Below are 27,587 nucleotides of genomic sequence, written 5' to 3' on the forward strand. Positions count from 1 at the left end.
GAGCCAGAATTTCACCCCAGAAGTCAACTAATACACGTCTGGCAGTACTGCATTTTTGAATCCTTGTCAAGGTCTTGAATTATTAGGAAAGGGGCAATCATTAAGGCTTAGTTTTCAGAAATGACCATCTAACTTTTGAAAAGAATGAATGAACAAATGGAAAAAAAAAAAAACATAGAGGAAATCGCCTACAGCAGTTTATGCTAGAGCTAAATGCATGCTTTTCACAACATCAGTATTAGTATTGAATAATTTTGCCAGGAATGTTTTTTTGGGGGGAGAAACTGCAGTTATCGCTCTGCCTTTACGCTTCACACCAAATTCCCAGAAAACAAAACTCAGGTTTGCTGTTAATGTTTATGTCATGGTTTTTATTTTGAAAACACCTTACATATATCACTGGTTTTTGCGTTCAACAGGAGGGCCTTCTTTGCAGGGCAGCAAAGGAGAATTAAAGTCCTTGTGTCTCAGGAAATGGAGGAGCTACCACATCTAAGAAAGTCCAGACATTTACACTCCCTCTAAGAATATTAGAAAATGTGGGGGCACGGTCATACTTCCTCAGTGCTTGGGGCAGATTGTTTTGCTTTGTGTTTTTGGTGACCCTATTCACTGCTGAATAGGGGCTATAGGTGGAATAAGACTCTTTACCGTAGACTTTCAGTGAGCTTACAGCCCACCCTGGATAATGCACCAGTTCTTCATGGATAAATATAGGCATGAAAATCACTTGGAACCTTGCGTTTCCTTTGCCATTTACAGCACGCTCATTCACATGAGTCATAAGAGCAGTCCTGCCACCAGTAATAAGATCCCCAGTATTTTCAGTGCTAGGCATCTGAGGTCCGGTTTCCAGCAGCAGATGAAACGTGATGAAAATGAGTTAGTCAAAGCTACCATATTTCTTCACATAGCACCTGCCACCTTCCTCCCCTAAATGAGATGCTCAACTTGTTTCGGGAAGGCAGAATGAGTTTTAAAAAGATATTTCCAGAGTTTGGGCTGAATCCCTGCAGGGGATCCTGACCACATGGCTGGAGTCTGTCACTTCTCAGCCAAAGCTAGTTTTAACCCTCTCCATGCCAAAAACGACCATCTCCTATTTATTAAAAGTAACTGTGATATTGCAGACTGTACTTTGCCCCTCCTCTTCTGTGGCGACAGAGAGAAGCAGAGCCCTGGCAGCCCTTACCTCTTCCCTATGCTTCTAGTCCAGGGCAGAAATCAGCTTCCCCAGTTAGGACCCTCATACTAATTATGGAAGGATGATTTGGGGGGAAAGGGTGTGTATGGTACCCAAGTAAATTTGGTAATAGTGAGTGAAGAGAAGCAGCGAGCTAACTGAAAAGGTGGATACTTGATAATGAGCACTTAAAGGTACAAGCACACTCTTGAAATCTAAGGGGAAATGCCTTGCAGTGTTTTTGGGCTTTGTGAATGTTGTCCTCTGAAAATCTACTTAAAAACCTTCTTCTTGGGGATTGCCCTTGATGGGTCAAGAGGACAGTCTTCCAGTCGTGTGTGCCTCTCATTAATTCATTAAACGGTTCATTTTTAAACCGAAATATACATTTTTTTCTGTTGATTTCTGCCGATGCTTGGCAGAAGGCTTATAGCCGGGGTTATTTTTAGTAGATATGACAGAGTCACTTAGTCATAAGTTTAGGGTTTTACTTTCAGTGTCAATTTTTTCAAAGAGCCTTAACATTTCATTGATGAGTGCTGGAATCTTGGCTTCCGTCCTTGATTATTTAGTGCCATTAGCAAAGCAAGATAATCCAGCCTGAGAGGATAATTCCTTTGCACATTGAGGTAGATTTGTACAGTCATAAGGGAATTATCATTTATTGGAGCTGGCACAGCGCTCCCGTTTTTCTGCCTAAAAGAGTCCAATAATCTATTGCTGATTTCTGCTTTTACCTATATCATCACAAAAGGTCTCGGGTCCTATTTCAGATCTATGGCTCTCTATTGATAACATAAAATAGATTTTTTTCAAAGTATCTCCATTTTGTGGGCATTTCTTTACGATCTTCTGAATGTCCTAGATTCTTTTCAGCTTGAAAACGCATCATCACTGCCTCATGTAATATGTATATCAGATATTGAGGGTGCTTCGTTGGACAAGGGTCGTTTTCTTTTTCTTTGTACAGTACTATGGGTGTCTAGCCCATGATTGGAGCTTCTAGCCCCTATTTCAATTAAACCAACATATCATACAGAATGGAACTGTGGATCCAGATACCCCCAAATAACCAGTAGCAAATAAAAATGGTCTTTATATTAAAATCTTCTGCAACTGCAAGAAAAATGGCAAGATTGCAGTTTGAGACATCTAAAAGAACATCGCATCATACACTGCAAATGACAATCAAAAGAAATTTTGACTAGTGTATTGGGAAAAGCCCTGTTCTCAGTTGTGAAGACTGTGAAATACCCATACCCTTATCTCACACACATAATTTGCTAGGATAAATGTCTGCTCTGTATCAAATTATACAGAAATTTAGGAACGCTGCTATCCAATCTCATACATCATTTTAACAATCCTCCAGCAATCCTGACTTTTCATTCCTGAGTGAAAAATTATTCCTTTGAGCCTCATTCAATACTCGTTGAAGACAGCGGGAGTCATTCAATGCGCTTCAGTGGGAGTTCAGTACAGACCCTTAGAAGCATCTCCTGTGGCATTTAAAAATATAGTGTTTGGGACCCTCAGTGCTGCAGTCCCCTTCCTTCGACAGCCCTCAAGACTGCAACCTTCGTCAGTCTTGATGCAATGGTGGGCATAGGGGCTTTGCCCCTATCCAATTTGGCATTCTGATTGTAGACCTGAGCTCTGGGAAGGTATGTGGCATTAATAGGTGCCACTTGGTGACAGATCAGGCTGTGATATGATAAGAACAGGAAGAGGATTCCTGCAGGAGTTTCAAAAACCTGTCCACACAGGGCCAGCTGCCATAAAGATGTATAGTTCCAAAGACTGACCTTGATAGCAGTGAACCAGCTGACAAGAGTGGAGGGTCTGACCCAGGGGTTGGCAACCCTTTGGCACATGTGCCAGAGCATGGCATATGAGGTCATTTTACTCCACACACCACAGCCGGCCTAGGCTCTGGACAGGTGCCACTGGCCATGGAGCTTGAGTTGCTCGTAGCAGGTGGCCGGGAGGCTGCAAGCCCTCCTGCAAGCAGCTCGGGCTCTGTGTCTGGCAGCAGCTGCCCAGAGCCCAGGCCAGCTGCACCGGGCTTCAGAGCCCCAGCCATGCTCTGTGGTGGTGGCGGGTGGCCAGAGTTGCACTGCCCCAGACCCCTCCCCTGCTGTCTGCCCGGAGGCATGTATGCATCTGCCACCACTATGGAGCCCAGGCTCTGGACAGCTGCAGCAGGCAGTGGGCAGGCTGGAAACAGCTGCACTGGCACCAGCTCCACACTGGTAGCAACTGCATGCATGCCTAGGGGCCCAGGGTGGGGAAGGGGCTGGGGCAGCATAACCCCGGCCCCTCCCCCACCATCTGCTCAGAGGCACATGTGTTGCCACCGCCAGCAACGAGTATTGGGCCCCTCTTGGCTCCCCTACGTTCTGCCCCTGGCATGCCAAGTCGAAGCATGGGTCGGGGTTGGGGTGTTTTTGGCACTCCAGCCAAAAATGTTGTCGATCCCTGATCTGACCTGTTATAGCTCTGTTGGCTCTAAGGAGAAGATGCGAGCTGGAGACACTCTGTGCCTTTATGTGTTTCTAGCTAGGATTTCAACCTCATGCAGCTCTGCTGACACGCTGAAGGTGTAGGCAAATGGCTGCCCACTCTCAGAGCAACGTGGAGCCTGCTGTGATTACCATTGCTCCTGACAACATTCATGACTTCTTCCTTCCCTCTTTTATTCCATCCCCTATATTCTCCCTGACCTTTTACCTCTGGGGGGGAAGTCTCCTTGAACCCATTCCCTTCTCTAGTGAAAGATCAAACACATCTTAGTCTGAAAGTCTACAGGCCCCATTCTGCAACCCTTCGCTAAGAAAAGTGAGATCAGTGGGACTTTTGCTCCAAAAACCTCTGCAGAACTCGGCCGTACAGATTGGAATCTCCTTTGCTGCCATTCCTCATTCGCAGCATCTTCTGTACATGGAAATCACACGTGTATCTGTCCGTTATTTGCTGTGCCTAAGATAATACACCAACCTTTAGTATCATACTTTGGGGCCCTTGCCAATTCCCAGGGAGGAAGGAAAATAAATCCATCATATAAGTCATTCATATGAATCAAAGATCGATTTATGAAAATGCGATCAAAATAGAGGAAGTCAGCATTGTTCAAGGGTCACTGGGCCATTAATATTTGATGGGAGCAAGCATAATGAGAAACTGTACAGATTGCTTCAAGCAAGTAAGAGATTGAATGAATTCTAATCCCTTATCTTCCTTGTCTTGATTTTATTTTTCTCTCATTCTTCGTGTTAGTCAGAGAAAGATGAGCAACTTCAAAACTTTATGGCATATTGCCAATCTTCATTGTGAAGTAGGAAATAAATTATTCCAATAAACTGAGTTTCATGGCAATTCCTTCTTACCTGCCTCATATTTGTATTTCTTCGGGTAATGGTTCACAGGCATGGTGAAACAACAAGCAGGTTCAAGTGTCAGATGAATTCTTTAGGATGCTAAAGAGTATTTGTCTTGCTATCTAGGTGTCATAAATGTCTTCATTTGAATCGATTCCTACAATAAAATAAGATTAATCCTTATACAGATTAACCCAGATCAATACAATATGATAAACAGATTAATTGTTTGTTACCAGTAAAGAAGAAAGTTTGGTTTTTACACAGAGCCTTCAGCACATAAAGTCAACTGCCTGTAACTGCGGTCATCTGTTTCATTAGATCCCTGCAATTGCTATTGACTTAATCATGTCATAATATAAAATATGCAAAACAATTAGTCCGTTTCAGCTTCTGTCTTGGAGAAAATACTTTGTTCACTTACTAGAAAGGTTAGAATCCTAATAGTAACAGTGTGAATGCAAACACTGAACTTCCACTGATTCCCAATCACATAGCCAAAGTTACGCATTTGAATTAGATCTGGATTAATCAAATGAAGTACTGACCAGCAGTTTTGTTGACGTTACATTGCCAATAGTTTGAAAAATCATCAATTCGGCAGCACTGCAAACTTTGCTAAATAGAAAAGAGGCAAAATTTGTTTGGTCAGATGAATGGTTATTTGCTCAGCTTTTCACAGCAGCAACTATAAATCCCATTATTTTATTGGTTTATTTATTTGCAAATTCAGGCACAAAGGTATGTTTATCTGGAGCTGCGCATGTAAAATCCCCAACCAGATGATCTTCCAAAACAGAAAGCTGTATTGCATAGTAATCTTAATTTGCATGTTATTTTGTAATTGTATTTTGGGTGGTGCAAAGGATAAAGAAAACAATAAAAATCCACCTTAGCTAGTATGTCGCAGTCCTTTATCTAAGTAACTAGTAACGTGGAAATTGCTTTTTAATGTGCTAGTTGTTACAAAGATCATTAATATGAAGGAACCAGTTGGAGTTACTGGTATTTTTCAGCTGCACGTGTCTTTTGATTACAAAACCCTTTTGATCTGGCCACTTCTTTATCTGCTAAAATAGAGGGAAGAGTGCGGATATTAAATTATCTCTCTGAAGAGCATGCAATCCCTTTCAAAACCACAAATGGACCCCTGCTTTCTATTAATACAATCAACTGCAATAACATATTTCCTCTTAACTGTCCTTTTAGTTATCTGGGTCTTTCATCGCAAAGAAAGGTAATTAAAAAGCAGCCAAATTATACATTGTTCTAAATTCAGTCACTCTGAGGAAAGATATGAACTAAAGAAGCTTAATTTTTTATAATAAAACCTATCAGTGAGACCCACTGGTGCCAAGGTCTATCGTTAGGAAAGAGCCTGTGAATTTTCTGATACCAAGCCTCTCTCTTCTTGGCAGCCTGACTGAAGAAGCAGCCGAGTTAAGAAACACGTGCTGTGTAAACAGGAGAAGCGGCACTCTCTCTCCTGCGGTCTGGGATGTCGTCATCTATTTTTCAGATTGGTGAATAACGATGTGCCATTTCTTTTCAAGAGACCCAGGGATTGGAAGGGCAAGGTCGCTAATTGCAAACTGTCAGCCAGCCATTTTGCAGCTGAGTGGACCAGCAGAATTGTGCTCGTGGACAAACTCCTTCTTGAGTCTACGGACGGTCTGTGCAAACGAAGCACTTTGCCATTTGTGCCGAGTCAGGGGTCCTGTGGAGTTACACAGCATTTTGCGCATAGCAACAGATTGCAGCTTCTTTCTGGTCCAGCACCATGACCCTGCTCAGGTTCCTTTTTTGAGGGTTAAATTAGCCCGGGGAGGGCAATTATTTCGGGCTGAGGGCCACTTACTGAGTTTTGGCAAGTCATCGAGGGCCACATGACAGGCAGCAAGGGGCAGATAAATATTAACTTTCTAAATTTTTTAGGGGGCCTGAGGGCTGGAGAGAATGGCCTGGCGGGCTGCATTTTGCCCACCCCTGAATTAGACAATATTGGATGCTCTCCAAGGCAAGATTGCTTTTTTCTTCCTTCTGGAAATGTTAATATTGACTTGACTTTTCAAAAATAATAATTAGCGAATTTGCCTTGCACAAAATTCTTTTGACCATGCATTTGCCTTTAGCAAAGATATTATTAAAAATCTTTTTATTTATTTATTTATTTATTGCCTTCTTGCAAAAAGAGAGAAACACCTGAAACGTGGGTGTGGTACTGGTGATGGCCCTTTCACTGCGGTAAATAAACTTACTTGATTGTAACACTGTTGTTCGCATCCATGGAAAACAAAGCTGATGTATCCATTAGGGTCCCTCTTAACAAACCGATGAAGAGCAGGCAAAGTTCCCAGGAGGTTCATAACCATGAAAACCGATTAGGAGGATGAACAGTGAACTGGAGATCCATATTCCTAAATAAGTCCTGCACCCTCACACCCCATTATAGAGCGTGCATTAAAAAAAACAGAGTGAAGTCTTTATTTGTGCTTTAGTATATGTAACTATTGTATTTTATAAATATTTACACATTTGATATTTCTTATTTTATTTATATTCATAAATATTATATTTTATTTCTCCTTTATTATATGTAACTATTACATTTTATACATATTTATACATTTGATATTTCTTATTTTATTTATCTTTATAAATATTATATTTTATTTCTCCTTTATTATATGTAACTATTATATTTACAATTATTATATGTAACTATTATATGATGGCACTATAATTGTAAAGCGTGTAGGCAACACTCTTTCCAGCTGTGCCAAATCCACAGGTTTGCCTGCAGCCGCAGGTTCAAATTCAACCCCTCGCATCGGATTTGTTTTGGCCACTGTGAGAGCCAGGATTTTCGATTAGATACGTCACTGGCCTGAACTGACACCCACATGTATTCCTAGAAGGGTGGGGAAACAGAAGATAGTGATTGAACACGTGGTGCCGGTGACTGCCAGCTGCGAGAGACCGATTTACAATTCTCTAAACAGCCGTGGCATAAACTGTGGCTGATTAAACAGAATGAAACGTGGCTGGTTCTGGTAGGCAGAGAAATGAGGTACAACCCACGGCACGTCTCTACCCTGCATAGCAGCCCCCTCCTGAAGTCTCCTAATCGTCAGGCACAGCTACCAGTGCTTTTATTAATTAATTTTTCTTTTCTTTACAGTTTGTCGCTCATCCCAATTGCCAGCAGCAGTTGCTCACCCTGTGGTATGAAAACCTCTCAGGCTTACGGCAGCAGTCTATCGCTGTGAAATTCCTGGCTGTCTTCGGAGTCTCCATTGGCCTGCCTTTCCTCGCCATAGCGTACTGGATTGCTCCCTGCAGTAAGGTACAGACTGGCTAAGGTGCATCTTGCCTACGGTGATTAATGCCCGGTGTCTTGGACTGAAGACTAAACTGTTTCTTCCCCCTAAACTAATGTGGTTTTTCCATACAGCAAGCTCTGGGAGAGTTTTAACTGAAGTGCTAGGGCAGTAAGAGGGAGTCTTTTGCAGTTTGTGTTTTAAGAGTAATAAAGATGGAGAAGGAGATTAGAAAATATAAGAAGGCATGAATGGAACTAGGATGCAGTGGGAAGGATGTGAGAAAGTATGAGTGAGATGGAGAAAAAGAGGAGAAAACATAGGTCAATAAAGGGAAAGGATCCTATCAGTATTGTTTTCTCTTTCCATTTTGTATTGGGTGTGGATGGGCATGGGGAGGGGTTCCTCCTCTCTGCATTGGACCTTTCAGGCCTCTCTCTTCTTCTCTTTGTTTCTCTTGTCTTTATTTGTAGCTAGCGGGCATCATGGGAGGCAGGGAAAATGAAGTAGCGATTCAACCCGTGATGAATTATAGCTTGTCAAGATGAAGAATAAAGCGAGTCATGATACCCAATAGCAAAATACAGCCCAGTCTCCAAATCATGGGGGCAAAATTTAAACAATATTAAAAGTTGCTCCATTTCCATTATGGCCATTGGGTGACTGAGTTAAGTGCTGCTAAGACTTAGAGATGAAGGGACCAGAGCCAGACATTGGGAGGCCAGTAACACTAACAATTGTCTGCTGTAACAATTCTCTGGTGGGTTTCCATCCTAAGAGAAAGTGCTCAGAGAGGTGGAAATAAATGGCTGCTTGGTGAGGAATAAATAGCGTTTTTTCCACTGCTCCGGACAAAAAATAGAACAATTTTTTCGTGAAAAACAGTCGCCCATATTATCCATTAGACAGTGTCTTTAACAAAGTGATTATGAAATGCACAAAAAAGTGACAGGAATGACCCCTGGATTGCTAGCTTACTCAGTCCTCAAAGTATTTTGTCTCATGTGCTTTAAATGTCTGTAAAGAATCCTTCCTCAATTTGCTAAACCCAAGAAATGACTGACCCATTGGTGTGCATTAAGGAGAGACTATAATTTGAAAAGATTAATTTTAAGACTAATCGTCTGGAAAACAGATGGGCTTCTAAAATAGATGAGATTATAAGTGATGTTTAAAACCCAGCATCCTTCAAAATAACCAAGACTAGCCTCTATTTCTCAAGTTAATTGAAAATGTGAATCTTATTTTTTCAAGGGGTTCAGCTTATAATGACTCATTAACATCCATTAGAACAACTTTCCTTTAGAGCCTTAATTTATAATGATGCTTTCCTGCATGTTAAAAGCAAATAAAACATTTCAAGAGCAAATGGGTAACTGGAATGATTGCGCCCCGATCCAAAAGAGACACCTGAGTTTGCTTTAAAAATATGCAGTTACTTTTACAGCTACTGCATTGAATGGAGCTACTGACCTCTGGGTGCATCTATACATGCACATTTAGTGCCCAGTAACCAACATTACTGTGCAGTATGTGTGCATGTCTACATGTGCACACCTGTACTATACAGTAAATATGGCAACTTATACCAACTTGAGTTGAAAATTGATACCTGCATCTTGCATGTATCTAATTTAGACCCAATTAGTTACTGTGTTGAAATGCACATGTAGACGCCTTATTGCATCATAACACTGTGTGTGTGGACTGACTTGGGACTAACTTTAGTCCCAAGTCAGTCCACACACAGCGTTGATTTGCTTTATTGCCTGCCCATGTAAACGCTGACCTATTCCCACTTACTGCAAAGTAATTTATTGTGCAGTAAATTTAAGCCATCATAAATGCATGTGTAGATGCTTGCCCTCTGTAAACTTAAGCATGTGCTTCAGTTTTTGCAAGAATAGAGGATCGCTTTGTATATTCTTGGTTATAAACAGGCAGAGGCTGGCAACTTATAATAGCAGGTAGATCAATTATTTCTATAAATGACATATGTATGCAGACATTTAAAATACAATTTTTAAAAGTGAAATGAAACTGAGAGCATGACTTCAAAACAGAGGCTAATTTTAAAATGGAAATAGGGCATAGGCAATAATTTAAAAGTGTGGCTATTTTATAAAGTATGCTTAAGCCCATGTATTTCATTGAAAAAGGGGAGGGGAACTGAATATGGCTACCTTTTAACTGGTGTGTCTACACATTCATTAATGTGCTTTTGATAATGAAGATTAAAATTTGGTTCATCCATTGTGAGGTTACTAGAAAAAGCCGCATTAGTCTATTTTAATGTGCATTCGCGAAAGCGCATGGTTTTTCATGATGCTTTAATGTGCATTAAAATAGGATAATACACATTAAAGTACAAATGTAGACACCCACTGGGCACATCTACATGAGCATTAATGGCCTTTTCTAATGCACATTTTGTTTAGTACCTCCAATGTGAGGTACTAAATTAATGCCCATTAGGCTGCACTAATGTGCTGTAGTGCATTTGCACACTTTTTTATTGAGAATTAGAGTAAGATCACAGACAGTTTTTTACATGATGCTTTAATTTGGAATAAAATAGTCTACCACGTATTAAAATGCACATGTGAATGCACCCACTGATTTCAGAATTACTACATAAGGCACTAACTACTCCAGGCAACCTCACTCTCTTATCACAGACACTTTAGTTCTTCCTCCCCTCTCTTCATCCTAGAGTTTGCCAGAGTCACATGCTGCATCATATCACAAATTTAAACTGTGAGACTCTGCAGCAGGGATTTATTTTAATTGTGTTTTTTTAAATGAAGGGATTAGCACTGCTTTTTGCCAGGGGCCTCTGCATGGTTCCATAACACACATAAATAGATGAATCTAATGCACATAATTTCTAACTGTTCTTCCACGCCACCCAAAATTATGGCTATTAGATCCAAGATCTGGTTCTTGGCACACATGCCTCCCATCACATCACAGATGGTCAGTGTCCTTGTGGACTTTTAGACAATCATAGTACCCGCTAAGGAGATGGAGAGATTTGGGCATGGTTCCTAGGTGGTGCTCAGGTGCTCTGAGAAATCTGGCGATGCTCTTCATTTTGTGAAAAGGACTTGTTAGCTAGGTCAGAGTTATACCTGAATCTTCCCTCCGTAGTAGATGCTTAGAGGCATGGGCAACTGATGCCTCCTGAGTCTGGGGCGGGCACCTGAAGAAGCTGGTGGCAATGTCAGGGGTGGGGACGGGATTGACGAGCACTCACAGATGCTGCTGGTGGTGTTGGTGGCAGGGACAGGACTGGAGAGCACCCGCAGATGCTGCCGGTGGCATCGGGGACAGGATTGGCAAGCACCCACAGATGCCACTGGCAGCGGCAAAGACAGGACTGGTGAGCACCCGCAGAGGCCACTGGCAGCATCAGCAGTGGGGATAGGGCTGATGAGCACTGCAGATGCTGGTAGTGGTGGCAGGGACAGCCCTGTCAGGGGGCATGTGCCCCCCCTACCAGTCCCCTATGCTTAGAGGCACAACTGAAGGAAAGCTGGACTCTGTGACTCAGGAACACCAAGGAAGCATAGTGGTGTCCTGATGGCTCCTGAATGATTTTGCCTGCAGCTGCAGAGACTCATTATCCTGAAAAGGAAGCTTGGACAAGAAAAGTAGCTTAGCTCTATGATGCCTCTGCAAGGCATAAGAACCCCTCAAGGCTCAAGTTGTGCCCTCATTCCTCAATCCCTTAACCTTCCCTCAGCAGGTGCTTACTGCAGTCCCTGAAGGGACCAGAACCTTTGGAGGTCTCTGTTTTTGAACTAACCATCTCCAGGATGGGTCATCAAGGCTCAGAGCTCTCTTCCACAGGCTGAAAGGGTTTTGTTCCTCATAGAATTTTTACCTGGAGCTAAAAACTTGAGGAAATAAGAACTGAAGTTGTGCTGCAGTAACTATTCTTCCTCTTCTATTTTGCTGCTGTGACAAAAAGGGAAGCTGTAGCTGTATCTGTAGCTTGCTGCAGTTGTAGCTAGATCCTTTACTATTAAGGAAATAGGAAGTAGAATTAGAGCTTATTGTTTTGCATTTTCCTTTCTGCTCATCAAGGTTGAATAAACCTTGACTCCCGTATGAACATGACTCCTGTAGGGAGGTATTGCAAAAAATACTGCCGAACTTTACAAATCTGGAAAGACTTACTGTTATATAGCAGGGCTAGAGTATTGTCAGCGCCATGACGGTCCAGGAAATGTACAAGAAGGAAAGGCTTTTTATGTTATCTTTTATTAGGCCAGCTGTATATAGTTAGTTCTGACAAGCAATGAGGATAATTTCTACTCCACGTGTCTTAAAATGTATCAGCTAAATTTTGCAGTCTTTACATACACGCAAATGCCATTCACTAGAGGAGATCTAGAGAAATTCTTCTGCAGGTGTATCCTGAACAGGATGTGGCTGTAGATCATAACCCCCCACTGGGAATTTTGCTCTGGTGTATTTGTTTCTTCCATGATTTACAGCTACCAGCTCTTGAGTTGGTTCCATTCACTTCCAGATCATGCTGACTGTCCCAGTTCGAAAAGCCATGACACATGCTACAAGTTAGCAATTTAACTTTGAAAATTTCTCTTGTATTCAGCTACATGCATCTTTTGGCACCAAAAGTCATTTGAATATGAGCTGTTTACTCAGTCACCTCTATGAAAGAAGAGCAAACTATTGGCTTTATCACAAACTTGATGGTTTGGTAGACAGAGGCCAGAGACAAAAAATGAGGCTTTCTTGCTCTGCAGTTTTCCAAATCAGTAAATATTAAGGCCTGGAAAAGCCAATGTTTTTGGTTCAGACAGCTGGGTACTGATCGATATATCTCAATGAGATATTGATACAAAAATCTGATGCTAATTCAGGGTGCATCTACTGTACTTGCGAGTTGATTAATTAGCTCCACAGTAAAGCATCACAGTCTACATGTGGGCCAATATTACGGCACAGTAAATTAATTAACTCAGTCATAGGATAGTACTGTCAAGGGCTGTATTATCCTATGATGGGGTAATTTACTCCACCAAAATGCACATGTAGAAGGTGACAGGGGCTGGATGGGACATAAGGGTGCTACAATGCAGGGGCTGCCTGCCACCTAGCTCTACACTGTAGCACCCTCATGCCCTAGCCAGCCACTCTGCTACCTGCCACCACTATCTGGAGCCCAGAGCTGACCCTCCAGACCCTCTGCCAGCTTGGGGCAGCTCTACTGTGGCTCAGATTGCTGCGGACCTGGCTGCACGTGTAAATTCTGCGCCCAGGAGCAGCTGACACCAGGGCAAATTGCACAAGAGTTTATTGCATCACAATAATAGCATGTGTAGTTGCACCTCATATGTCAAAATTATTGAACATTTGAAGATCTAAGGAAGTGAAAGACCAGAGGCCAGATGGATGAAGATCAAGACATACTCATTTTGATACCACTGTGAGCAGGAGGACAGTGAGCTGTGTGCAAGGCTTATGTAAGTAAGGTCATTCGTTTGTTCCTAGCAGAACGGAGGTGGCACCTAACTCAATTCTGAACATTACCTTGGCTAATTTAGAAACTCCTTCCCTTGTACAGACAGCGACATGCTTTTCACACACTCTGCATTGCAAATGAAGGCCCACAGCCTCAGTCACCGGCATCCTGGCTGTGGTCCAGCTTAGTGTTTTTATTCTAGGGAGTCTTATTCTTCTCCTGATGGCCACACCTGCTCTTGTTCAATTAGATTCCTAGTAATGCTAGAAAAAGAAAGAATAGTCTACACAGGAAGGGTGTCAAATTTGCCCTACCCCTCCGGCTGCATCTGGAACATTTTGCTCCTCACAGGCCAGATGCAGATGTGGTGGCAGCAGCAGGGCAAGTGGCAGTCGGACTCCACGCCAGGGATTTCAGTGTTGAGCCCTTTCCTCTCTCTCCCTGCCTCTGAGTTCCTGGCCCCTTTACAAACCCCATGGATCAGACATTTAACACCCCTCATCTACAGTTTTCCTTAAACTGTTTCTTCCTTCCTTGATTCAGATGAATTTCTATCTTGAAACCCTTCCTTTCTCCTATGGCCTTTTTATGGTTTTTTTTTGCTCATATGTCTGCTTACTTTATTCCTTTTCAGTAATACATAAGGTATGTTGGATCCTGAAACAACCTTTTCTTTTAAAAATGGATCTTTGCTGTTTGTAGTCTGTAATTGTTACTGTCATGTTATCAATCACTATCAAGCACTGCTTTGCCTTCTTATTTAGATGACACATACTATTGTGAATTATTTAGGTAGTTGTCAAATAGGATGCACAAGCAGCTATGCACCCAGGTATAATTAGAACATAATTTAAGAAAATAAAACAAAAAAAAATCATCTTTTATTGTCATAAGGCAGTATGTTATCTGAAAGAACCGATGCTTCATTAATTTTTCACAAAATCTCCCAGTCACCGCTTTCAGCACTTAGTTAAAAATTAGATTTTGGTGAAGATCAGAAAAATAAGAAATAAATGCTAACTCTCCTGAGTAACATCAGATGTTACAGTGCAATAGGATTGCCAGGCACTAACTGTGATGCGATGCTACTGCACAGTAGTAATGAGCTACTGCACCGTAGCTTGTTGCTGCTGCTCAGTAGCGTTGAGGAAAAAAATGTTCGGCGACGGTACTGCACAGTAACACGGGTTACCGCACAGTCATTTAATATTTGCATAAGCATGTAACAACTGTGCAGTTTGCCGCAAGTATAGACATGGCCACAGAAGATAAAGTATGGATGTAATGCTGAGCAAATGCAGAATTTATGATATTGGGAGAGAACAAAATGATAATATCCATAGAGTTCGTCTGCTTCTGTAATAGCTCAGGGTTGTTTCTGTGATCATCCAGACTATGCAACTTGAATCTTATAAATTACAGGTCTCTATTTTATAAAGTATAAATTGGCAGAAAAGAGCACCTATGCCATAGGTAGTATTATAGTGATGTTGTGTCTGTGTTTGTGTCCAAGAAATATGTGTGAGGCAAGGATTTTTGTGGGTGATACCTTTTATTGTCTAAGTCTATCCCAGCCATGCAGTTGGTCCAATAAAATATATCACCCACAAAAATCCTTGCCTCCAGCAGCTAGGTAGCAATCAATAGTCCACTGAAGCTCTCTTTTCCCCATGGAATGAATTCAGAATATAACTGGGCATGTATAAGTTAAAAATATGTTTTCTTAAGAATTTCTAAGCAATGACCCATATGTCCATAATTACCTGAAGGCTTCACTCATTCTCAATTATGGTTTCCTTAACTTAATGGCATCAGTATGGAAAGTTACAGCCTGTATTAGAAGAATGGCCAAGGGCAATAGTGGGACTGATAATGTAGACAAAGCTTCATGTTAAACCCTTGTACAACACGTCTGCATGGTACCATCAGTAGAACTTCAGCCTTCTCTACACTCGCTGCATAGGGCAGAAGAACCAGTAGAAGAAATGATGGGATTTTTTTAAAAAGATGCCTTCACTTAAACAAAGCTATATTTTTCTGTAATAATTCAGGCCTCAGTTCAACAAAGCACTGAAGTATTTAAGCATTTTTCATTCACTTCACTGGGACTTATGAATATATGTAAGTGCTTCACTGATTTGAGGCTCAGATATGGATCATAGTTTTCCACTTACACACAGTGAAAAATTTTCTAGGAATTTCTCTCACCTAAGTTTTCCAGTAAGCTTAACTGCTCTAGCAATTGTGTAAAAGATTTCCCATTTAAAAAAAATCAGACAAAAAAAAAGCAAAAGTAAAATCATGTGTTGTCCAGTAAATTTCTTTTAGAAATTTGATACAGAAGGAAGAAGTAGGTAGGCTTAAACTCTTTTTTCAAAGAGGTAGGTCTTTCTTGAGGAGCTGATTAATTGATAGCAATGGGGAACCTGAACCTTTCCTCCATATATTTTTTTTTAATTAATCAAAGCATTGGATACATAGGAATGGTTGGAGCATAACTCATCATGTGTGAGAGTCACTGATGGCTAAGACCACGCTATGGATGTTTCTAATGCATGGGAGGCCTTGTACATGAGAAGGAAGCATTTGTGGAATGGGTTACCCTCCATGATGGCACTGATCCAAAAGAAAATAAAAACTCTGACAACTCTGTCATATTCTTTAAGAATAATGTATTCTTAAACCAGGGAAAATACATAATGAGATAAGGAGCATTTAATTTAACAGCTAAGTAGCGCTTCTGAATAGGGATAAGACAAATGCTGCAAGAAGAGAGCATAGCTCAGATCACCCCTCTATCACTTACACATGTATTGCTTTGAAGTCCTCACGTTTTACTGGGGAACTTTGTAGCTGCTCTAGTAATTGCACTAGATAATTATCAGACTGATGCGTATTAAGAGAGCATTACTAAAGAAGCTTTTAAATAAAATGTGTCAAACAAGCTATTAATGAGGGATTTGCTAGATAACCAATAGGCCTGTGCAAGTTGGGAAGTATGCAATTTGGATTTGGATTCAGCCGATTCAGAAGACAGTGATTCGATTTGGAGATTCAGATCATTGTCCTGAATCAATTCGGCTGAATCAGCTTCAGAAGATTCGGTGCTGATTAGGAGAGATTCGGTGATTCAGATTGCCTGTGGAGAGGCAGGCACAGCTGGGCAGCTGCAGGTTCTCCCATGGCTCCTCCAGCTGTGCTTGCCTCTCTCAAGGTTGGGGGAGCCATGGGAGAAGCGTCCATGGCTACCCTGCCCGGCCCCATCCCCTGCCCAGCCCCAGCCTCCCAGCACTTAAAAAAATAAAATAAAAGCCCTGCACTCTCTGGCTACAGCAGCAGGGATTGGGGCCTCTGGGTACTCATGGCAGAGCTCCCTCATGCAGTGGCGGGCAGTGGGGGGCAGCATGGATTGCCCCCCACACCTGGCACCTGTGCGGCAGATGACCCATGGCATGGTTGCAGTGCTGCTTGGCAGGACACTGTGCGCTGCCTTGGAGCTGGGGCTGCTGGGGATGAGCACTGCCAGGCTGCAGCTGCCAGGTGGAGCCACCCCAGGTCCCAGACAGTGTGCGGCGCCCTGATGAGCCGTGTTGCACCCCCGCAATGTGACAGCTGCTGCGTGCATGCCAGGCAGGGGGGGCAATCCCCGCTGCCCCGTTCTGCATGGGGGGACTCTGTCACAAGCTCTAAGAGGTCCTGATCCCTTCCCTCTTCTGGCTGGAGTGAGCCATGCTCACATCCCCCGCCCACCCGACCCCAGCTGGACAAATGGCAACAGGGCAGAGCCCCTGCTCCCAGTGCTGCCGCGCCCGCATCCGGTGCCCTGCCCGCCCCCCCAAGGAAAGCAACCCCCTGCCCCAGCTGGGCAGCTTGTCCCAACCCCAATCCCTCCCTCCCCCATGTCCTTCCCCTCCCTGCTCTCCCAACCCCAACAGACTTACCAGCTGGAGGCAGCTGGCAGCTGCCTGTTTAGTCTATGGCCGAATCTCTGAAGTGGCCAAATCTTTTCTAAAGCTTTTCCAAATCGATTCAGATGCTTCAAATTGATTCAGAGCTTTTAATTGTCTCCCAATTCGATTCAGATTCAGAGATTCAGTCCCTGAATTGGGCCAAGTCTCCTCCGAATCGAATCAGCTATGGAAGCTTCACACAGCCCTAATAACAAAGTAGCAGAATTTTATGCTAATGTCTTCACTGCTGTATGCCAATTTAGACTGGTATATGGGAGAAGAGGGAATCAGGGGCCCATAATATCCTAAATTTCACTAGTCATACTTTTACCATTTCTTTCATCTCTGATGGCGCAAACATGAAAATGCCATGTCACACAAACATCGGTGGGTTGTAAGAGAAGCATTTAGCATCCCAATGCTGGCAGAAAACACATGAAAGAACCATTATTTTTTGTGACTGAACAAGTGCAAACCTGCTGTAGCACTTGAGCTGTAGTGATGTCCCAGAGTAATCAGTGACATTCCCAGGTGTAAACGAGCTCATCTTTTTTAGAGTAAAATGCTAGGGAATATGATAAATGGACCAGAAAATAAAAATAACTGTGTCTTATGTATGCTTCATTTTCAGCTGGGACGGACACTCCGAAGTCCTTTCATGAAATTTGTGGCACATGCAGTTTCTTTCACAATCTTCCTTGGACTGTTAGTAGTGAATGCCTCAGATCGATTTGAAGGGGTCAAAAACCTTCCAAATGAGACCATCACAGACCATCCCAAACAAGTATTTAGAGTGAAAACAACTCAGTTCTCCTGGACAGAACTGCTTATCATGAAGTGGGTATTAGGTAAGCAAAACCAAAATGTCTGTTAACATACCAGAGAAGTGCAAAATAACTGGAGATAAATGAAACATTATAGATGCCGATCAGCCAAAGGATAAAAAAAAGATGGAGCCTGATTTGGAACCCGTTGAAGCCAATAGCAAAAAGAGAATATATTTAATAGATTTCATAGATATTAGGGCTGGAAGGTCCTCGGAAGATCATCGAGTCCAGCCCCCAACCCAAAGGGCAGGAAGTCAACTGGGGTCTGGAGATAAGGGCTGTAAAGGATGTTCTGATTCAACCCCCAGAGCACTTGTTGAATGCTTTCCCTTATAAGAAAAAAAAAGATATGTTTAATAGAAAATTCCAACTTCTATACACAGTTTTCTGGGCTGCTCTGCAGCATTTAATGTGAAATTACTCATCTTCTATAACATTCAATGAGATGACTCAAAAGAAAAATAGCCCTGTAGAAAAGTTAGCAGTTACCAATAATTCTCTGGGTTGTAGAGTAATTTCTATAGAACTCTATTAGTTTGAGTCCTATCAAACTGAAGGACAGTACTGCCCTGGTGGACAGGGCATTACATCTGCACTCAGGAGTGCTATTCCTAATTCAACCTGCTGGGTTAGTCCCTCCAGGGGCATAATTAGGAATTTTGGCACCCAGGGGTGGCAGGTAATGAGGCCTGGAGACTGGGGAGTAGTTCTGGAGAGTCTTAACACCTTGCACATGGGCCGCCACCATAGTATGGGCTCCCCCAAGGGCTTCCATTCTGGTTCTCTGTTCACCCACGCCTAGTTACACTACTGAGTCCCTCCACCTCTCTGTATCTGTTTCCCCATCTCCAGGATGGAGATGATGATGCCTAGCTCTTTCTAAAGTTCTGTGCAATTTAATGATGAGAAGAGCTAGGCAGAAACTGGGAGTGATTTTTAATTTTCCTAGGAGTTTTCCAGTGGGGAAGAGCATCACAGCAGTATAAAAGAAATGACTGGTGAAGGTTTGCAATAGGATGCGTCTGAAACAAAGAAATTAGCTGAGCTCTTGATGATTGCTGATAAGCACTGATATTGGGGAACACATGGGCACAAAGTAGACAGACTAGAAGTTTTAAGGACGTTCCAAGTCCTGCAGACAAAATCTACCACATAGGTATAACTGGCAAGCCAGTTACCTTGGACCACTAATCCTAATTAGCTGTAAAGATCTCCTGAAAGCAAAATGCATCAAAGCTGCCAAATCTTTATCTGGCTTCAAAGGTCCTATTTTATTCCACACAGTCTTTCACATCAGGGCAAATAGCTCCAGAGCAGCATGTAAGTAAATGGAATTACAGCAACCTAAAAGTTGGATGATGCCTGCTATATTGAGTGACCTTTTGGTCTCCACTTCTATTTTTTTTTTCTGGCTTTCAAATAAGCAGAATCACATACAGAAAAAAAAGAATAGATGGGAAAGTTGATGGAATAATATGTGAGTTTTTTTGGGGGGGTTTTGAAGCAATATTAAAACAGTTTGGAGGAGATGATTTGGTTTTGGCCATGAGATTCTTTTTTGCAGGCTGCAGGTGGCTGGCAGCCCGAGTGAGTTCTTGAGGGAAGAAGAAGAAAGCATTAGTGTAAGGCAAATTATTTCAGGTTTCAAGAAGAAAGAAAGATGGCTCATTGTACAGGCTTCAGGGTATAATGAGATTTTCTGATTGCAACTTTGCCCTCTCAAAATCACTACTTGCTAGCCATCTGCTTCTTCTCTGGCGAGGTTACTTACCTAAAAACTCTATCACAGTGCTTCAGTAGGAATAGTAAGGTGATATACAACAAAATTACCCTCATCCTACACCTCATAATAACAAGATTATTTTTAAAAGAATAGGGCTGGGTGGAAATGAAGGCATCAAGAAGCAACCATGACTCTATTATTAAGATTTTTTTGGCTAGTACTATATGAGGGGTGTTAGTGTCGTTTGCCTGGAAATTTTTAGGACTGGACACTGTACTCTTCTGGTACTAGCTCCAGTGAGCAGGTTTTAACCCTGTTGAATGACTGTCATACAACATGCTTATACTCTATACTCCCGTTAACATTTGTGATCGGGCCCATTTTCTGAAAATTGTGGACAATTCATCTATAATGAGCCTGTGATGGCAACCTACTTTTCTAGCAGCTCCTTTTCATTGAAGCAAAGAACCTCCTCTTGTCAAGTCACAACATACAGCAAAGAAGACGACTGTGAATGAAAGCATAGGTTTCACCCAACTGAAAGGCACCACCCAACACTTCAAAATGGACTTGGCCCCAAGCCCACTGAAGAGGAGTCTCAACAGGATTTGTCTTTGGTGGGCTTTGGATCAGAAAGGCCCCATGTACCAAAGTGCACGCACACCATGACCTAAGTTATTTGGTAGACTGCATTTTATCCCTTTCTCCATTTCACTACCCTCATTTCCTGGACAACAAGTTGGGAGGAAAGAATCCAGTTTCCCCTGAAAAAGAAAGCCCAGATCACAAAAGATAACCAAACTGTCTGGCCATGCTAATATAGCTTCACTCCCACCAACTCTGCACATACAACAATTACCTTTAAAAATATTTTATTTTAGCTATCTTAATATCTGCAGCTAATGTTATGACAGGGAATAAAAACTGAAGTGGAGCTATTCATATATCAAAGGTAGTATCTCAACTGATAGCCTGAATTTTTAAGGGAACTGTTGTAATATAATAATTAGAGATAGGTGGGATTTTTCTATCCATTTTTCTCCAGTGGGATGTTGACCTTTGACTACATGAAGTTTTTTTTGTAGCTGATTTCCTGTCATTTTTTCATTTTTTTTTCAATGTCTGAAAGCAGTTTTAGTTGGTTCTCAAAATATCTGGGGTGACCTCTGAAATATTTGTGTTCACTAGTTTTCAACCATGAATTTTTTGGTGTTTCCAACATTTTACATTTTTCGTTTGAAAACATTCTTGCTATTGGCTGCCAAGTACTGAATATATATTTGGCCTTTTGTTGAGAAGTTGACATTTCCCATTGGTGACGAGGGAGAGTTTTCATTGAAATTTTTCATGGGTAGAAAACATTTTTTGACTATTTATAATGATATTATCCAAAGCTCACAGGGGCATGATATTGTACTTTTTCACTGATTTAATTTTATCTCATTAGCCATCAAATACTGCTACCCAGGCTGTGTAGATGTACCCTAGTAGAAACTGTTTTTATAATTGCCAGCCTTATTTTAACTTGATCTGAGGAACTTCCAGGTGTTCCAGTGTGTGGGGAGGCAGCTGGCAGTGCCCCCTCGATCATAGCCAAAAGTAACAGTCATCCAGCCAGCAGTTAGATGGAAATCTGAGGAATGTAAAAATGTTGTATCAAGAACTATGAAATATCGTGGATGGTTCATTTCTAAGGCTGCCCTGCCCTGTCTCCTGCCTCTTTATGTGAAACTGTTTCACAGATTTCATAGACATTAGGGCTGGAAGGCACCTTGCAAGATCATCGGATCCAGCCCTCTGCCCAAGGGGAAGGAAGTCTGATGGGGTCAAATGATCCCAGCAAGATAGGCATCCAAGTATTTTTTTAAAGTCTCCAGAGTAGGTGCTTGCACCATTTCTGGGGGGAGTCTATTCTAGGCCCTGGGGGCTCAGACAGTAAAGAAGTTTTTCCTTATGTCCGGCCTAGAATGGTCTTCCAGGAGTCTGTGACCATTAGACCTTGTCTTCCCTTGCAGTGCCCTGGTGAACAGATGTTCTCCCAGTTCCTGATGCACCCCCCTTATATACTTATAGGCTGCCACCAAGTCTCCCCAGAGCCTTCTCTTCTATAGGCTGAAGAGTCCCATGCCCCTCAGCCTCTCCTCATAGGCCTGCTCTCTTGTCCCCTGATCATGCGCATGATGGCTCTCCTCTGGACTCTCTCAAGCTTTCTAAAGTTCAGAGCTCAGAACTGGATGCAGCCACACCAAGGCCAAATAAAGCAGGAGGATGACTTCCTGGGTTTTGCTTGAGATGCATTGATAGATGTAAGCCGGGGTATCAGCTGTGGCATTGCATTGGTGGCTCATGTTCATCTTGCGGTCAGTCATGACCCCCATGTCTCTTTTGGTCATGGTGCTAGTGAGTGTAGCGTTGCAGAGCCTATAAGTATGGTGTGTGGTTTTTTCCCCTGAGGTGGAGCACCTTGTATGTCATCAGGTTTTGATTTGCCCACCTTGCAAGCCTGTCCAGGGTGGCCTATCCTCTAGTGTGACCATAAAATGCAGTCTAGCAAATAACTTAGGTCATGGTGCGCATGCACTTTGGTACATGGGGCCTTTCTGATCCAAAGTCCACCAAAGACAAATCCTGTTGAAACTCTTCTTCTCTTCCCCATAAGTATGGATAAAGAGCCCATATACAAGAACACATAAAATAAAAACACCTGCTGAAAAAGGAAAGCAAGCAGGACTGCCAAGGTGTATATTAACTTTAGTACCTAGGTATTAAATATGAGCATCTGTATGAATGGTCCCACACTATCATCTGTATTAAATTCATTCTGCAATTACTCTACCCAGAGTGAGACATGGAGGCATGCAACAGAAATAAGATTCACAGTACAATTAAGGAGGCGGATATTACTTCTCGCTGCTCTGCTTTTAACTCTTCTCCTCACATTTTTATTTTTCCCCATTCTTCCTCATTCTCTGGCAGTGAGGATGGATGCTGATGATGCATTACTGGTTCCAACTTCAGCCAATCATTTTAAGGTAATTAGTTTACCGGTCCCCTGGCCTTAAATCTTTCTGGGAAATTGGCTGATGGAGTTACCTGGCTGCCAACCAGTACAGTAATGAGGAGTCTTAAAATGTAGCATTATCCCATGATTATATGACACTGTTAATTTATTATACCATGGCCAAGAGAGACTATGGGCTGTGATATCATGACCGCAATGAAAACTTCCTGCAGATATGAAATCCACACCGTATTTTGATTCAGGCATACACATATTGAAGGCAAAATACTCTGTAGGAAATTTCGGGTTCAAGTTGGGCAAAGGTGGTAGTTCCATGTTGCCTCCCCCATTATCAACAGCGAGGGTGAACTTTATAGCCCCACATGATGCCACCGTTACTGTTGAAATATGACAGTGTGACTGTGGGAAGTGAGAACGAGAGAGAGGTTTTTGACAGGTTACCACTTCCTTTGTATGAAATTGTGCTCAGAAATTCACGCAAAGGGCCGGCTTTCCCATTCCCTGGCTTGGACGGAAATCATTTCTGTCAGTGTAGAGTCAGTTCAAACTGGGTGAGCAAAACACCAGTGGATCAAAACAGTGTTTTCCACCCGTTTTGCACGGCTGCGAATTAAAGCACAAGGTGTAGTTTTAGTGTAATGGGACATCGGTCCCAAGTGTCTTCTGACCGCGGTTAAATGTTCCTCTTTGATCAGGGGGTGTCAATGTTTATTTGGCTTCCCTGGGCCAGATCGGCACCAACCTGCAGCAGCGGGTGTGCAGCGGTGCTATGAACTGTTGCTGTGTCTGTTTGGGGAGTCAAGCGGCTTGGCACAGTCATCACTTGAATCCCTCGCAGGTCTCTGTACCCCAGAGATCAGCGATCAGATCCACCCCCTACATTTCTGGTCCCTCCAAGAGCCGTGTGGGCTGGATCCAGCCTGCAGGCCATGCGTTTAATCCCCCCATCCTAGATGAATGGGAGTTTCACGTGTCTAGGAAGAACAGACACACAGAGCTAATAAGCAGTCAGCTGAACTAAAGGCCGGGGCTTTTTTTTTCCCCCAAGGCTATTATTTTACACAACATTGAGACAAACCCAAAATTATTAAAAGAAAAGCAAATGAAACACAAACAGTTCCTACCAGCTCTAATGTTAGGTTCTTCCCTATTCTCATGCGGACCATCTTGCTGAGCTTGCTTTGTCTTTCACCCTCCCATTTTCCATAGCCTGAATCTGTAGATCTGATTTTCATTCGTCTAAAACATTTTTATTGACAACAATGGCTTGGTTCCACCCATAAGAATATACATATCATTACGCACCAATGTTTCTGCCGCAGCTCTTCTGCTGTCTTGCATGGACTTTCTGCAATTGCAGTTATAAAAAATGATCAGCCGCCAAGTTGGCCAATAGGGGCTGATTCAAAACACAGTTTTCACATGTTCTAACATAACCACTGTGGTTCTGGTTTTAACTGTACTCAGCCTCCTTGATTTTGAACATTTTTCTTTGCATTACATATTCCAGCTGCAAATCCCTGCAGCTCATTGTAATGTAAGCAATCTAGTCCAGAAATAAATTATGATGGCTTAGTCAATATTTAAACCAGATTTATACAGGTGTGTGTCAGTAAGGAAAATAATCTGGTTGCTCATACCCATAAAAATATCTCCTGAGGTTCTTCAGTGAACAACCCCCTCTCCCCAAAAAAATGGATCAATCTAAATATTGGCACACAACAATTACTGGGGACAAAAGGGGGTTGCTTTTACATTTGCTTTGTTTTGTTTCCCTGTGGATCAGATGCAAATCTCATTATTCAGGAATAAGTTTTGCTACCCTCTTCTATGAGGTTATTTGCTACTAAATGGGCACATCTACATGAGACACTTCATGCCCATTGGACCAATTCTACCGCACATTAGCACAGCTGGCAAAAACTGTGCTAATGTGAGATAGGTTAGCCCAATGGGCGTTAAGCATCACATAAAAAGCATTCATCTGTGCTAATGCACAGTAGTGCCAATTACAGCGCATTAAATTAGTAGCTGTTATTACAGGTAAAGCACCATAATTTCAGCACGTTAATGGACATGTAGATGTAGCCAACTGTGAATATGGTCTGCAACTTCCATTGATTTCAACAGATCTATTGTGTGAAAGTGAAAAAGGAAGGCTAAGTCATTGCCTTCTGAAGCAGATGAGGAGGCTTCTTGCCACACACACGTCTGTGGGCCCCAGCAAAAGGCATTGTACTGCATGGAGGGAGAGAATGGGCAGCAAGTGGAGAAGACGGAGCAGTGAAAGGGAGATTGCACATGGTCTACTTGTGCACCCCATGGAGGTTTCCCCTTAACACGTTACTTAAGCCAGAGGCAACAGCTTCTTAGCCATGGGGAGGAGTATTAAATGTCATAGTCAGATGTGGCCCTGAGCATGCACTTTGCCTTCTTTGAGGCTCTGAGCCACAACCACATGGGGTCCAGGCCACTGCTGAGACGCAGGTTTTCACTCTACCAAAGATCCCAGAGGGTTTTCACTCTGCCAAAGATCCCTGAAGACATTCGAGTAGCTGCCAGGTCAATAGGTCATACCTTCCCTGCCTTCTGCCAACAAATTGACAGAGGAACAGGGAGGAGAAAACTCTCAAAAGGGAAAGTAACAGCCTTCTTGCCTGTTCTTAACCCTACCAGAGAACAACCTGGATCTCAGTATGGGACTCTCGGTTTGCCCAATACAAGGAAAAAGCATCGGGGAAATGAAGCATCCAAAAATGAGCAAGCAGTGTGCTAACAGACTCCTGAGTACACTAGCTGCATCTGACTCATGCCAGTAGTACTAACTATTATCCTTTGTTTATTAAGTTGAAACGTGCATTTTATTCCTGAAAGGAGGAGTCTTGATTGTGTTGGCTAAAGCCTGTATAGTGTTAAACCTCTCCAGGCACCTGTGATACTGTAGCTGAGTAATGATTAGTTGCCTTGCATTGTTGGCACACTCCTGCCTTTTCATGCCAAGGTGTGTAGGCTCCTACACCCATACTATAGAAATCAATGGGCATTTGATATGAGAGAGAGCTGAACCTTCATTTCCAGAGGTCACTGACTGGGTACCTTAACCTAAGATGTTAGCTCAGTTTTGATTTTCCACCTCTCGAGTGTGGATGCACAGACTGGCAGTTCTGCAATTCTCCACCTGAGGAAAGATTCACAGTGATTTGGTTTCTCTCTGAAAATTTCATCTTCAGCCTTTGCTTCCTGAGGCAGTCCATCGTACACATGGACGAGGCTCGGAGGCGTAGCCAGTGAAATGCACTTACATGTTGCATCACAGAAACTTCCAGCAAAGAGAAAGAGTTGGAAAAAAAGACAAAAATCAAAGCAGGGCACCTGGGAACCAATATATCCTGCTCCAGCTTTTCCTGAATTAAGCATTAATTTTACCATTGCCATGGGAACAGGACTGGACACAAAACATGTGTGTAACTTTGATGCAGTTAAGAAAATATTTACAGTTCTTCTTAGGATGGTAAAAAATCTTTGTAGATATCCCAAGGGGCCTACAAGTCCCTTCACTGACCTTACCAGCTGAAATTTGGCCAGGGGTTAGTGAAGTATCTGAATTGTGCTGTTAGATGCACATTGGCCAGTGATCTCTTCCCCCAGCCCCATTCCCCAAAGGAGATCTGCACCAGTAGTATAACGAGGGGTGGACAAGAAGGAGCATTCACCCTGGGTGCCAGGTTGGAAGGGGGTGCCAGAATTGTGCCCCCCCCGACACCCCATCAAGTCTGTGCCCTGAAAGCATTGCTATGCAGGGAACTCCAAGACAGTTTCTGACTGCTGCGGCTTTAAGAGCAGCAGCCAGTACATACGCCAGAAGCAGCTCAGCCAGGACCGTATAAGCCCTGGCATGGTTATGGTTGCTGCCCATCCCACAGTCTCAGAGCCCACAGGCCCCTGCATCCAGTCCAGAACTACACACCAACTCCCTCCCCTCCCCCTGCTTGTCCTGGGTGTCAGCCCTGTTAGTTATGTCACTGATCCAAACACAGTTATAATTTTGTTCTAGTCGGAACTCAGACCTATCTCTAATTCTGATTTGCTAAACACCACCAACATAGTTATCACTGGGCATGTCTACATGTGCATTTATGCCACCTTAAATTTACTGCTCAGTAAGTCACTGCACAGTAAGTGGGAATAGGCCAGCATCTACATGTGAAGGCATTAAAGAGCATTAACACTGTGTGTGGACTGACTGGGGCTGAAGTTAGGCATCTACACTGCCCAGTACGGTGTCTACACATGCATTACTGCACAGTAGCTAATAGGGTGTAAATTTGATACCAGCATAATGCCTCAGTACAAGTATCATGCAGGTATGAAATTTACACTCAAGTTGGTGTGAGTCGCCATGTTTACTGCGCAGGATAGGTGTGCACATGCAGACAGGCACCCATACTGTGCAGTAATTTGGGTTACTGTGCAGTAAATGCACACGTGTAAACATGCCCACTGTGTCCCCAATCCACCTGCAAGTCACCTGTACTTGTGGAAGTGGTGGATACGTGCTCAAATGTGTAGAAGTTATTCAAACTTTTTTACTATGCACAATTTAGCAGAGAAAAGGAACAGACTCCATTGCGATCTGTCTGGCACTTCTTGATTCTGATTATACCACAAATACTAGATATAACTTTCATGCA

At 42.7% G+C, this 27,587-nt stretch overlaps 1 protein-coding gene across 1 annotated transcript in view; it reads left to right on the forward strand.

Moving 5' to 3' along the window:
• The window catches only part of LOC109289932 (short transient receptor potential channel 7-like), a 96,622-nt gene that overhangs the window by 23,579 nt on the left and 45,456 nt on the right, over positions 1-27,587 (forward strand). Inside the window, exons 2-3 of the mRNA XM_019506239.1 lie at positions 7,742-7,906; positions 17,956-18,172. Coding sequence (XP_019361784.1) covers positions 7,742-7,906; positions 17,956-18,172 — 382 coding nt within the window. The remainder of the gene's footprint in view (positions 1-7,741; positions 7,907-17,955; positions 18,173-27,587) is intronic.

Source organism: Gavialis gangeticus, unplaced genomic scaffold (genome assembly GCF_001723915.1).
Source record: "Gavialis gangeticus isolate Ggan-Ray unplaced genomic scaffold, GavGan_comp1, whole genome shotgun sequence".
NCBI classification, from domain to species: domain Eukaryota; kingdom Metazoa; phylum Chordata; order Crocodylia; family Gavialidae; genus Gavialis; species Gavialis gangeticus.